This window comes from Cygnus olor, chromosome 1, assembly GCF_009769625.2.
Source record: "Cygnus olor isolate bCygOlo1 chromosome 1, bCygOlo1.pri.v2, whole genome shotgun sequence".
Taxonomy (NCBI): domain Eukaryota; kingdom Metazoa; phylum Chordata; class Aves; order Anseriformes; family Anatidae; genus Cygnus; species Cygnus olor.
The window spans coordinates 1,484,301-1,494,080 of NC_049169.1; the positions used below are offsets into that span (position 1 = coordinate 1,484,301).

General features: G+C 62.4%; 1 protein-coding gene across 2 annotated transcripts; it reads right to left on the reverse strand.

Moving 5' to 3' along the window:
- Nucleotides 1-2,573: 2,573 nt before the first annotated feature.
- LOC121064217 (putative cation exchanger C521.04c) lies at nucleotides 2,574-8,913 on the reverse strand. Of its 2 annotated transcripts, none has more exons than XM_040545556.1 (20): nucleotides 8,823-8,913; nucleotides 7,706-7,852; nucleotides 7,508-7,629; nucleotides 7,294-7,402; nucleotides 7,072-7,188; nucleotides 6,836-6,903; nucleotides 6,611-6,748; nucleotides 6,279-6,461; nucleotides 6,101-6,203; nucleotides 5,879-6,020; nucleotides 5,616-5,799; nucleotides 5,413-5,512; nucleotides 5,211-5,329; nucleotides 5,049-5,086; nucleotides 4,715-4,827; nucleotides 4,471-4,619; nucleotides 4,161-4,255; nucleotides 3,795-3,873; nucleotides 3,440-3,548; nucleotides 2,574-3,175 (listed from the first exon to the last, which is right to left on the reverse strand). In XM_040545556.1, the coding sequence occupies exons 1-20, from the start codon at nucleotides 8,878-8,880 to the stop codon at nucleotides 3,102-3,104; spliced, it is 2,247 nt and encodes a 748-aa protein (XP_040401490.1). In that variant the 5' UTR covers nucleotides 8,881-8,913; the 3' UTR covers nucleotides 2,574-3,101. The 2 variants fall into 2 exon arrangements, with proteins under 2 accessions (XP_040401490.1, XP_040401489.1); XM_040545555.1 differs by having other exon boundaries at nucleotides 6,279-6,464.
- Between the last annotated feature and the right edge of the window lie 867 nt (nucleotides 8,914-9,780).

Here is a 9,780-nt window from a genome sequence, read left to right on the forward strand (position 1 = left end):
TCATCTCTGCCCCAGCAGCAGAAGGGACATCGGTCTGTCCCTTGCCTTGCTGTGCTCCATCCATGTGACACTCAGCAGCCCTCCTCCTCTGAGCTCCGCCTGCTGGCACCAGGTTTGTGCAAACTCCTCCTCCTTTACAGACCATTTTTAAGTGCCCCTTTTCTCTTTAAGAAAAAAAAAGTAGCAAAACCCAAACCGGCTTCTCCTATTCCATTCCCCTTCTATCAGCTAAGACAAAGGTTAGGTTCTGCAAGGTTTTAGTTTCCGTTAGCTTCTGCAGGGTTTTAGTAGGTGGCGTTTGTGTTGAAACAAACCCTGGCCTCGACTTGACCTCATTAACCTGACCTGCAACTGCCCGAGTCTGACACCCAGCTTAGGGGGCACCCAGCTTTCTTATTCACATGCCCCAGCGTTAAACTCTTCCAGTTCTCGCGTGTGGGTTCGGTCCCAGTCCTGCTGCTTTTTTTCCAGCCCCAGCACAAGACAGCTGCAAGGTGGGCACCAGTGCTGAATGTTTTCCCAGCAGCTCTGCTGGCTGCAGCAGCCCCTGCCCAGCTCCGGGGTTTGGGAAACAGCGAGCAGCAAGCTGGCAGGACTCGACCCTGCTCTCCTGCCCCTGGCTTGCTGTGTCCTCTTCTGGAGTAAGCTTTTGGGACCATGGTGGACAAGGTGACTTTCTCCCCACCTCCAGCTCCCTCTTCTGGCCTGAGCTCAGGGGCTTTCGGCCCCCGGAACTGGATGCCTGCACTGAACCTTTGTCCTGTAGCCTGCAGGTGAACTGGGGCTGATTTACTGAACCGGCCTGATTACACAGCTCCTGGTTTTTCCCTTCCCTACCTTAAAGAAGGATTCCATCTTCACAGAGGATTATTAAAGTCACCCCAGCCTGGCTCTCTGCTCAAGCTGACTCCTTGTCCTCTGTGCTCCGGGGCAATCACGGACATCGGGCTGCAGGGACCAGAACGCCACTGGTGCCTGCTGTGGCAGCGCAGGGAAGGAGAGAGGTGTCAGGATGGCAGCCCAGGATGTGTCCAGCCTGAGCCCAGCTCCAGTGTGACAGCATCACATAACACTTGCTCCAAATCAGGGGTGACTAACCCGGGTCCTGCCTAGCAAACTCACAACACTGCCCTTGACACAGTCAGGGCTGGGCCATCCCCTCCAAGAGCTTCCACTCCAGCAGAGGCTGCTGGGGCACCGCAGGAGCTTCGTGCAAAGGCTTCGTGCTGGGGACAGGGCTTGAAAGGAGGAATAGCTCCAGGCTTTTACCTCCAGCTGCCTGCACCTCCAGCCCAGGCTGTGCCCAAGAACACACTGCTCCCTCTGCAGAGGGATTCCCTTCGCCCTACACCGTACTTACAAGCAACAAGCAGAGCGATCCTGCCTCTGCCAGAGCAGGACCTGAGAGAGAAGGAAGGGATTCAGCTCCTCTGCTGGAACTGGTGGGAGAAGAGGAGGTGAGAGCACCCCGAGGCTTCCTGGGACGGGGACAGGATGCACCTAGACAAAAAGCGGTGTCAGAAGCGGGTTCACCAGCCAGCCCTGCTGCCGTCACCCCATGGCTTCCCTCTGCTGCCAGCACCTGGCAGAGCAGCTCAGGGAGAGGTGAGGTCTTTGGGGCATCCCCACAGCACCCCACACTCACTGCTCAGCCAGGGGCACACATTCAGGTCGGTCTCAGATGAGACACAGGAGAATCTACCCACTGCTGTCAGCTTCTGCCCTCCCATCCCACTTCTCCTTTTTGAAGTCCCATACACTACCCCATGCTCAAGTCCCTCTGCTGCCACCAGCCAACTCTATACTCACGCAGGAACCTTCCCAAACATCACATTGTCTTGCAAGACAGCAGGATCGTCCACACTGATGCTACACCGGGAAAAGGAAGAGCTCAGAGCAGCATCCCCAACCACAAAGGAGCAGAGCAGAGGGACCCTGGGCTGCTGCTCGCTGCCTGTCCCCCCCCTTCAGTCTGCTTCTGGCCCCTTTTCTCCTTTTGCTGCAGGACCTTTGAGTCCTGCACACGTTGCGTGCAGCAAGCACCGCTCCCCTCCTGCTTCTCGTGCAGAGTACGTACGTCCCTGGGGAGCTACGAGGGGCTGAGAGGGAAGAAGGAGCATTTGGGCGGTGGGTTTTTCCCCCACTTCCAAGCTCTGATTATCAATCTGCCCAAGTTACCTGCTTTGTACCTCTCACCTCAGCTGCTGGCGTTCCCCTTCATAGGTAGGAGACCCCATCACAGTGCCGCCACTTCCCACCCCCACGTGGCACCAAGGTGAAGCAGCTCAGAGCCTGGAGTGGCCCTGACCGATTTTAAAGCCTCCGAGCAAGGACCCAGGACGGTCACGCAGCCATCAGGATGTCCTGGTGGCTCCTCACCCACCACACAGTGGATGATCACCATGACAGGCGATGGATGAGCAGGATCTTGATCCCCCCCGACCCCAGGGGTCCTGGGGGCAGCCTTGGTGGGCACCAAGCTGCCATCACCCCAAGAGCACCACTAACCTCGTTGGTGGGCACGGAGGGGTCCAGACAGGTGACCGACAGCTCATTAAGGAGCGAGGAGCTTGTTTCTGATTCGTACAAAACTGCTTTAATGACAAAACAGCTGAAAAAAACCATTTGGTGTGTTTCTGGTACCATCAAGGAGCCCTGCGTGATCCCCCAGGCCACGGGGAAGCCGGGATCACCCCGGCCCAAAGGGCAAGAGGCTCTTCTCAGGCACCTTCTCCCAGTGCAACACATCCTGGGGAGGGTCCATCCTCGAGACCACCCAGGAATGTCCTTCCAGACCCTCCCACTGAGGACAATTTTCCTCCCAGCCATGTAGACGCAAGCCAGGAATGCTTCTGTGAAGTGTTCGGGCCTTCAGGCTCCTCCGTTTGGGAGTTTCAGGAGTGATCCCGTTGCCACCACCTTCCCCACCACTGCAACTCCATTTGTACCCCACAGGGTGGGGAAAAAAAAAAAGACAGCAGCAGGAGCTTCGGCTTCAAACAACGCCTCCAAAACCCCAATCCAGCCCGACCAAGTCCCTGAGACGCCGGATAACGCCCCGGCGGGCGCCGGCCCAACGTGGAGGCAGCCATGTCCAGGCCTCAGCAGCCGCTGGGCGATGGGGCGAAGAAATACACGGCCAGGAGGATGAAGTAGACCATCACCAGCACCGTGCCTAGGGAGACAGAGCAGGATGGGGGGGGTTGTCACTGCCTGCAGCAGGGAGGGATCTTGCTTTTAAGGCCTTTTGGGGTGGTTTAAGGCCTTCTGGCGCACGCTGTAAGGGATTTGTGTGGCCTTTTAAAGTCCTGGTTAAGTCACCGCCACCCTGGGCTTGGAGCAGCCACAAGCGGTGACCCCAGAGGTGGCTCTAGAAGCCCCCCACCCCATTGTCACAGGGAAGGTGGGTGCATCAAGGCCCACAGCAGCCTAGTGTTACCTTGGAAGTAGTCGCATTTGCCATCCATGAAGATGTAGTTCATGAGCACCACGCTGAACATGCTGGCGTAGACGTGCAGGTCGCTGAAGACGAGCGTGAAGTTGGTCGGCTGCGAAGCGGAGAGGATTTTTTTTTTTTGGTGTTTGTGTTTATGGCCAACCAGCACAGCCCCACACCAGTTTGTGTGTCGCCCTTTGCGTCCCCTCCACCACAAGTCCCCAGGGCTGGGGACAGCATCAGCTGAGGTAGGAGACATCTGAACCCACTTCCCATTCACTGGGGGGATGGAGGGGACAGCTGCCATGGGGTGCTGCGTCCCCAGCCCCACCAGGGGAGGACACCCGGGGCTACTCACATAGAAGATGGTGAAGAGCACCAGGATGGGGATCTGGAGCATGCAGACCTGGACGGCGATGCAGTTCCCGATCTCGATGCTGGGAGGACAGAGGGGTTAAAGGGGTTGAGCACCAGGTCTCTGGCAGCCCCCGGGAGCTCAGCTTGGGGTGAGGACAAAGCCAACCCCAGGAAACCAAATTGTGGGTCCAGAACCAGGTTCTGCTCCATTCCTCGTGGTTTTAAACCCACTTTAGAGCCCATACCTGCAGGCATCCACCCTGCTGGCACCATGGAGCAGGGCAGCCCATCGCTGGCAGTGCTACGGGCCTGGGATGGGGCACGGGGGCTGCACTGGAAGAGGACACCCCAAAATCCACGTGCTCACCTCAAGCTCAGGTTGTTCTGCAGGGCAAACTGGATGCCATTGACTATCTCCGGCAGCTCAGGCACCATCGCCAGCACGGTGACACCGATGAAGTACTGCAGGGAAGCGGAGGTGTCAGCGCATGGTCTGATCCTGACCGTATCCAAGCCCTGAGCAGTCACGTCTCCCCAGTGCATGAAGCATCTCAGCATCTTTCCCCCCACAGATTTTGGGGCTCATGGTGCAGCCAGGGCTGGTTCCCATCCCTGGAAGACACATCTACAGTCCCCAGAGCCACCCAAACAAGGCTCATCACCATCCCCATGCTCACCTGGGAGATGGTGGAGTTGGTGAGGATGGGGCTGATGTGCTCCGTGGCCAGGTCGGCACAGGCCGACATGCAGAGGGTGGAGAGCAGGAGGATGACCAGGGCCCGCCAGCGGGACCAGTGGACCACGGCGCTGTGGTGGTGGCCGGGCACTGGGGGAAGAGAAGAGACTGGGTTGGACACCCTGGGGTGGTTGGACAGCCATCCACGAGGCTGGGTATCGTGTGGTTTGTTTGGGGACACTCACTGTGACAGTCGCTGATGTGGATGTCATAGATGTGCGAGTGAGTTTTCAGGGTGAAGAAGAGGCCGATGAGGTACGCGGCGGGGAGCAGGAGGGACACGGTGTACACCAGGGGCCTGCGGGACGAGGGTGCTCAGCACCACCGGGGTCTGGCTCAGAGACCCTGGGGCATCCCTGCACCAGCTGGGGATGCGGTGCAGGATCAGACCCCTCTGGGGTGGCACAGAGGGACACCAGCCCCAGGAGGCATGCGGGGCAGCTCCAGGAGAGGAGCCACAGCCCAACCAGGAGGTGCCACCCCAGCGAGGACAGACCTGTCCCCCCCGGCCCTACTCACTGGACGTGGCTGTAGTAGAGGGTGCCGTTGTTCTCCATCTGCAGATGAAGAACATCAGTGAGGACACGGGGCTCAGGACAGCCCCGCTGCCACTGCCCGGCTCCCAAGCTGGAGCCGGGTGGGTTCAGAGCGTGTCCCCCCCATGTTGGTGGCCCTGCTCACCAGGTCAAAGTGACAGTTGTGGCAGAGGTAGTGGCCCAGCGGGTTCTGGGTGACGTTGTGGCACTCACCGCACACCAGCTTCCCATACACCTTGGAGAAGAGCGTCGGGGCAAAGACGCCTGCGGGGACAGAGGAACACGGGGTGGGCACCCACACCGGTGGCACCCCACCGACCCTGGGGACAGCCCTGTCCCCAGCTCACCTCCAACGGAGAGGAAGAGCAAGGCCGAGCTGACGCCCGCCGAGCGGCTGTTGAAGCGCTGCTCCTGGTGCCGGATGCCTCCTATCACCATGCACAAACCCTTCGGGATGGAAGAAACCCCCCACCCCCCCCAAAAAAATCCATCAGCGCTCAGCCCACCCAGCTGCCAGGCATGGCAGGGACCGGGCGCTCGCGGGCCTCACCGGGACGAAGAGGACGCAGCCCACCAGCGTCCCCGTCAGCGCCGACTTGACGATCTCGGCATAGCAGCGGTTGCCCTCGCGCGAGCCCTTGATGAGGGCCGTGATGTAGAAGGTGAGCTCCGTGATGGAGCCGAACGTGGCGTTCACCACCGCTCCCACCGCAAAGTTGCTCTGGGCCGAGATGCTGGAGGGGGGAAGGAGGACGTCAGAGGGGCCGTGGGGTGTCCCCACCTTACGGGGGACGTCCCCGTGTCCCCACGCACCTGGCGATGGCCATCCCGATGTAGTAGGAGAGGGGCATGATGGAGAGCAGCGCCAGCGTGAACTTGACGGGAGAGCTCGTCAGGAGGTTGTGGCTGTCCACGTAGCCCAGCACCAGCGTCACCAGCACCAGCGGCAGCAGGTCTGGGGTGCTCGGTCAAGGACACGGCCCAGCTGGGGTGGGATTTGGGGTCACCCCCCCACCCCGGGACAGGAAAGGATACTGACAGCGAAGACATTGATGCCATCCACGGTGTATTTGTAATAGTAGGGGTTGACAGCACGGTAGCAGCACAGGATCACCTCCGCATCCAGCGGCACCTCCGTCTGCAGAGGGACAGGTCGGTGACACCGCTCCGGGCGTCCCTCCCCACCCCAAAACCCATCCCAAATGGCACCCACCATCCTCAGGCGCCGGACGTGCACCCGCTCCGGGGGCAGCAGCAGGACACGGGCAGCCGTGCGGGCGCTCAGCTTGGCCACGGGGATGAGGAAGACGAGGAGCCAGGCGGCGACACACACCAGCCCGTGTGCCAGCGCCAGCATGGGGTACCCCAAGCACAGCCACGCCACGGTGCCGGCACGCTGCTGGGACATGCATTTAGGGTCTGCCACCAAAGCACCCACCCCAGGGCAGCGGAGGCCACCCGTGGGTGCCATCCCTGCCACAACGGGGACCCCCGGTGTCCCCTAGCCCAGGAGGGGGGTGTTATCGGGGCCAACATGGGGCTCACCCAGTATCCTTCGTCAGCCCAGCAGCGTGGGCGCCAGCGGCGGGGCACGGGGCCACCGAGCAGGGCTGAGCTCTCCCCCGTGCTACTCGCCTCCGTGGCGGCCTCGCAGGCACCCAGCGCCCGGCGGGATTTGGGGGCCTGGGTAGATCGGGAAGGGAAGTCAGGGTCCAGTTTGGGGCACCGTGGCCACCCCAATCAGGCCCCAAATGCGGGGCATGCCGTTACCTCTGCTTTCTGGATCACTTTGCCAAAGGGCCAGAGGAAATACCCGGCCAGGTCCCAGCAGAGCCGCCCTGTGGGGACACAAGTGTCAGCTCTGCTGGGGACACGTGTCCTCCCCCAGCCACGGGGCCACCCCACAGCATGGGGCCCAGAGGTTCAGCCCGCTGGGGATTTCAGCCACATCAGACACTCGTGGCTCCCCAAATCCTTCCCGTGGGGGTCCCCGATTCGGGACTCACCATAGGGAGCCCCCACGACGGTGACAAACATCAGAGCGGCCACGAGGACGTAGAGCAGCGAGAGCCACCAGCCGAAGAGCAGCAGGTAGAGGATGTTCCCAAACGTCACCGTGGACCCTGCAGGGGGGGCGGGGGGGACAAGCCGGATGGGACCACTGTCACCTGCACCAGCTCCTCCATCCCAAATCCGTGCTGCCAAGGGGACACCCCGAGGCCACCCACCTCCGGAGCCCCGGATGACGTTGAGGTCGGAGTAGAGCTCCTTGACGATCTCCGAGCGGTCCTCCCAGGGCCGCGCCGTCACGTGGCTCTTCCACTTCTTGAAGCCAAACTGCAGAGAGGGGATTTTGGGGGGGGGGGGGGGGGGTAAGGAAAGCCCCGCGCAGCCATACGGGGGCACCCATGGGTGCCCCCCACCCCCAGGACGGGCGCCCACCTTGTAGTTGTTGGAGAGCTTGTTGGCCTCCACCACGTTCTCGGCCGTCAGGGTGGTTTTCACCACGCAGCTCTCGCAGACCTCCTCCGAGTGCTGCTGGCAGCAGGGCGGCGGGGACACGGCTGCGGGGGAGGCGGGGGCGTCAGGGGGTGCAGGACACCCCCCCCCGCAGCACCCCAAAACCCAGCACAGCCCTACCTGCGTGGCCGCGGGGACGATGCTGGTGGTAGCCCAGGTCGCCCAGGTCCCCCTGCACGTTGTTGATGGCAGCGCAGCGGTGGTCGCAGAGGGAGCCCCGGCGCAGGGCGTCACCGTCAGCACGGGGCTCGGGGGGCTTGGGGACGTCTTGGGGGAGGGAATGGGGTCGGAGTCACACCGGGGCTGCATCCTGATGGGGGCTGCAGCGTGGGAAGCCCGGGGTGCTGGACTGGAGGCCTCCAAGCCCCATGGGGTGGGGGTGGGGGGGAAGCCACAGAGGGGCAAGGATGGGACCCCCACAGGGAGGTAAGGGGGAATCCCAGAGTGGGGTGAGGACAGGACCCCACAGGGGGGTAAGGGGAGGTCCCGCAGTGGGGTGAGGATGGGACCCCAGTAGGGGGGCAAGGGGGGAATCCCTGAGGGGGGCGAAGACCCCAAAACGGAGTAAAGAGGGACCCCCACAGGGGGGTTAGGGGAGATCCTGCAGTGGGGCAAGGACCCCACAAGGGGATAAGGGGGGGGGATCCCAGAGCAGAGTGAGGATGGGACACCCACAAGGAGAGTATAAAGGGGGATCCTGCAGTGGGGTGAAGATCCCACAAGGGAGTAAGGGGGGGATCCTGCAGTGGGGTGAGACAAGGACCACGAAGGGGGGGGTGTAAGGCGGGATCCCAGAGTGGGGTGAGGATCTCATAAGGGGGTAAGTGGGGACCCCCACAGAGGGGTAAGGGGAGATCCCGCAGTGGGGCAAGGACCCCACAAGGGTGTAAGGGGGGATCCTGGAGCAGAGCGAGAATAGGACACCCACAGGGAGGTAAGGGGAGATCCTGCAATGGGGTGAGGACCCCACAAGGAGGGATCCCGGAGCAGGGTGAGGACAGGACCCCCCCCACAAGGGAGCAAGGGGGGATCCCACAGCGGGGCAAGGACCCCACAAGGGGCTAAGGGGGATCCTGGAGTGGGGTGAGGATGGGACACCCACAAGGAGGGTGTAAGGGGGGGATCCCACAATGGGGTGAGGACATCGTAAGGGGGTAATGGGGGACCCTACGGCAGGGTGAGGACCCCACAGGGGGGTAAGGGGTGTGTGGGGGGGGGGGGACCCAGCACCGCTCACCCAGCGCATCCTGCGTGCAGCAGCGGCGGCGCCGCCCGGGCTCGCTCTCGGTGGCCATGGGGGCGGCGGTACCGGGGGGGGGGGCGGCAGTACCGGAGCCCCCCGCCCGGCGGCATTTAACGGCAGGCGCCGGGCATGCGCCGGGCGCGCCCCCGGGAGCCGCCCCCGGGAGGGGCCGGGGCTGCAGCACCTGTGCGGGGGGGGGGGGGGGGGGCGGGAAACGGGGGGTGCGACGGGGCGGGGGGGCACGGGAATGGGGTGCGCGGTTTGTTGGGGCGCACAGGGGATGGGGGTGCATGGGAATGGGGTCCACGATTATCAGGGTGTGCAGGGCACCAGGGTGCATGCGAATGGGGTGCGAGGTTTATTGGGGGTGCACAGGGGACAGGGGTGCATGGGAATGGGGTCCGTGATGTAGCGGGGTGCACAGGGCACGAGGGTGTGTGGGTACGGGGTCCACGATTATCAGGGTGTGCAGAGCACCAGGGTGCATGGGAATGGGGTGCGCGGTTTATTGGGGTGCACGGGGGTTGGGAATGCATGGGAACGGGGTCCACGGTGTATCGGGGTGCACAGGGCACAAGGGTGCATAGGAATGGGGTGCGCAGTTTATCGGGGTGCACAAGGCACAAGGGTGCTTGGGAATGGGGTGCACAGCTCATTGGGGTGCACAGGGAATGGGGGTGCATGGCAATGGGGTCCACGACTATCAGGGTGCACAGGGCACCAGGGTGCATGGGGATGGGATGCACAATTTTTCGGGGTGCACAGGGGATGGGGGTGCATGGGGTCCACGATTATCAAGGTATGCAGAGCACCAGGGTGCATGGGAATGGGGTGCGCAGTTTATTGGGGGTGCACAGGGGATGGGGGTGCATGGGAATGGGATCCATGATATATCGGGGTGCACAGGGCACAAGGGTGCATGGGAATGGGGTGTGCGGTTTATCGGGGTGCA

Coding starts and splice junctions, on each gene's coding strand:
- LOC121064217 (XM_040545555.1), bottom strand. CDS start 8,880: ATGGCCACCGAGAGCGAGCCCGGGCGGCGCCGCCGCTGCTGCACGCAG. Junction 3,549..3,794: donor TGCTCTTCACCATCTTCTAT/GTGAGTAGCCCC, acceptor TCCGCTTCGCAG/CCGACCAACTTCACGCTCGT. Junction 3,176..3,439: donor CAAATGCGACTACTTCCAAG/GTAACACTAGGC, acceptor CTGTCTCCCTAG/GCACGGTGCTGGTGATGGTC.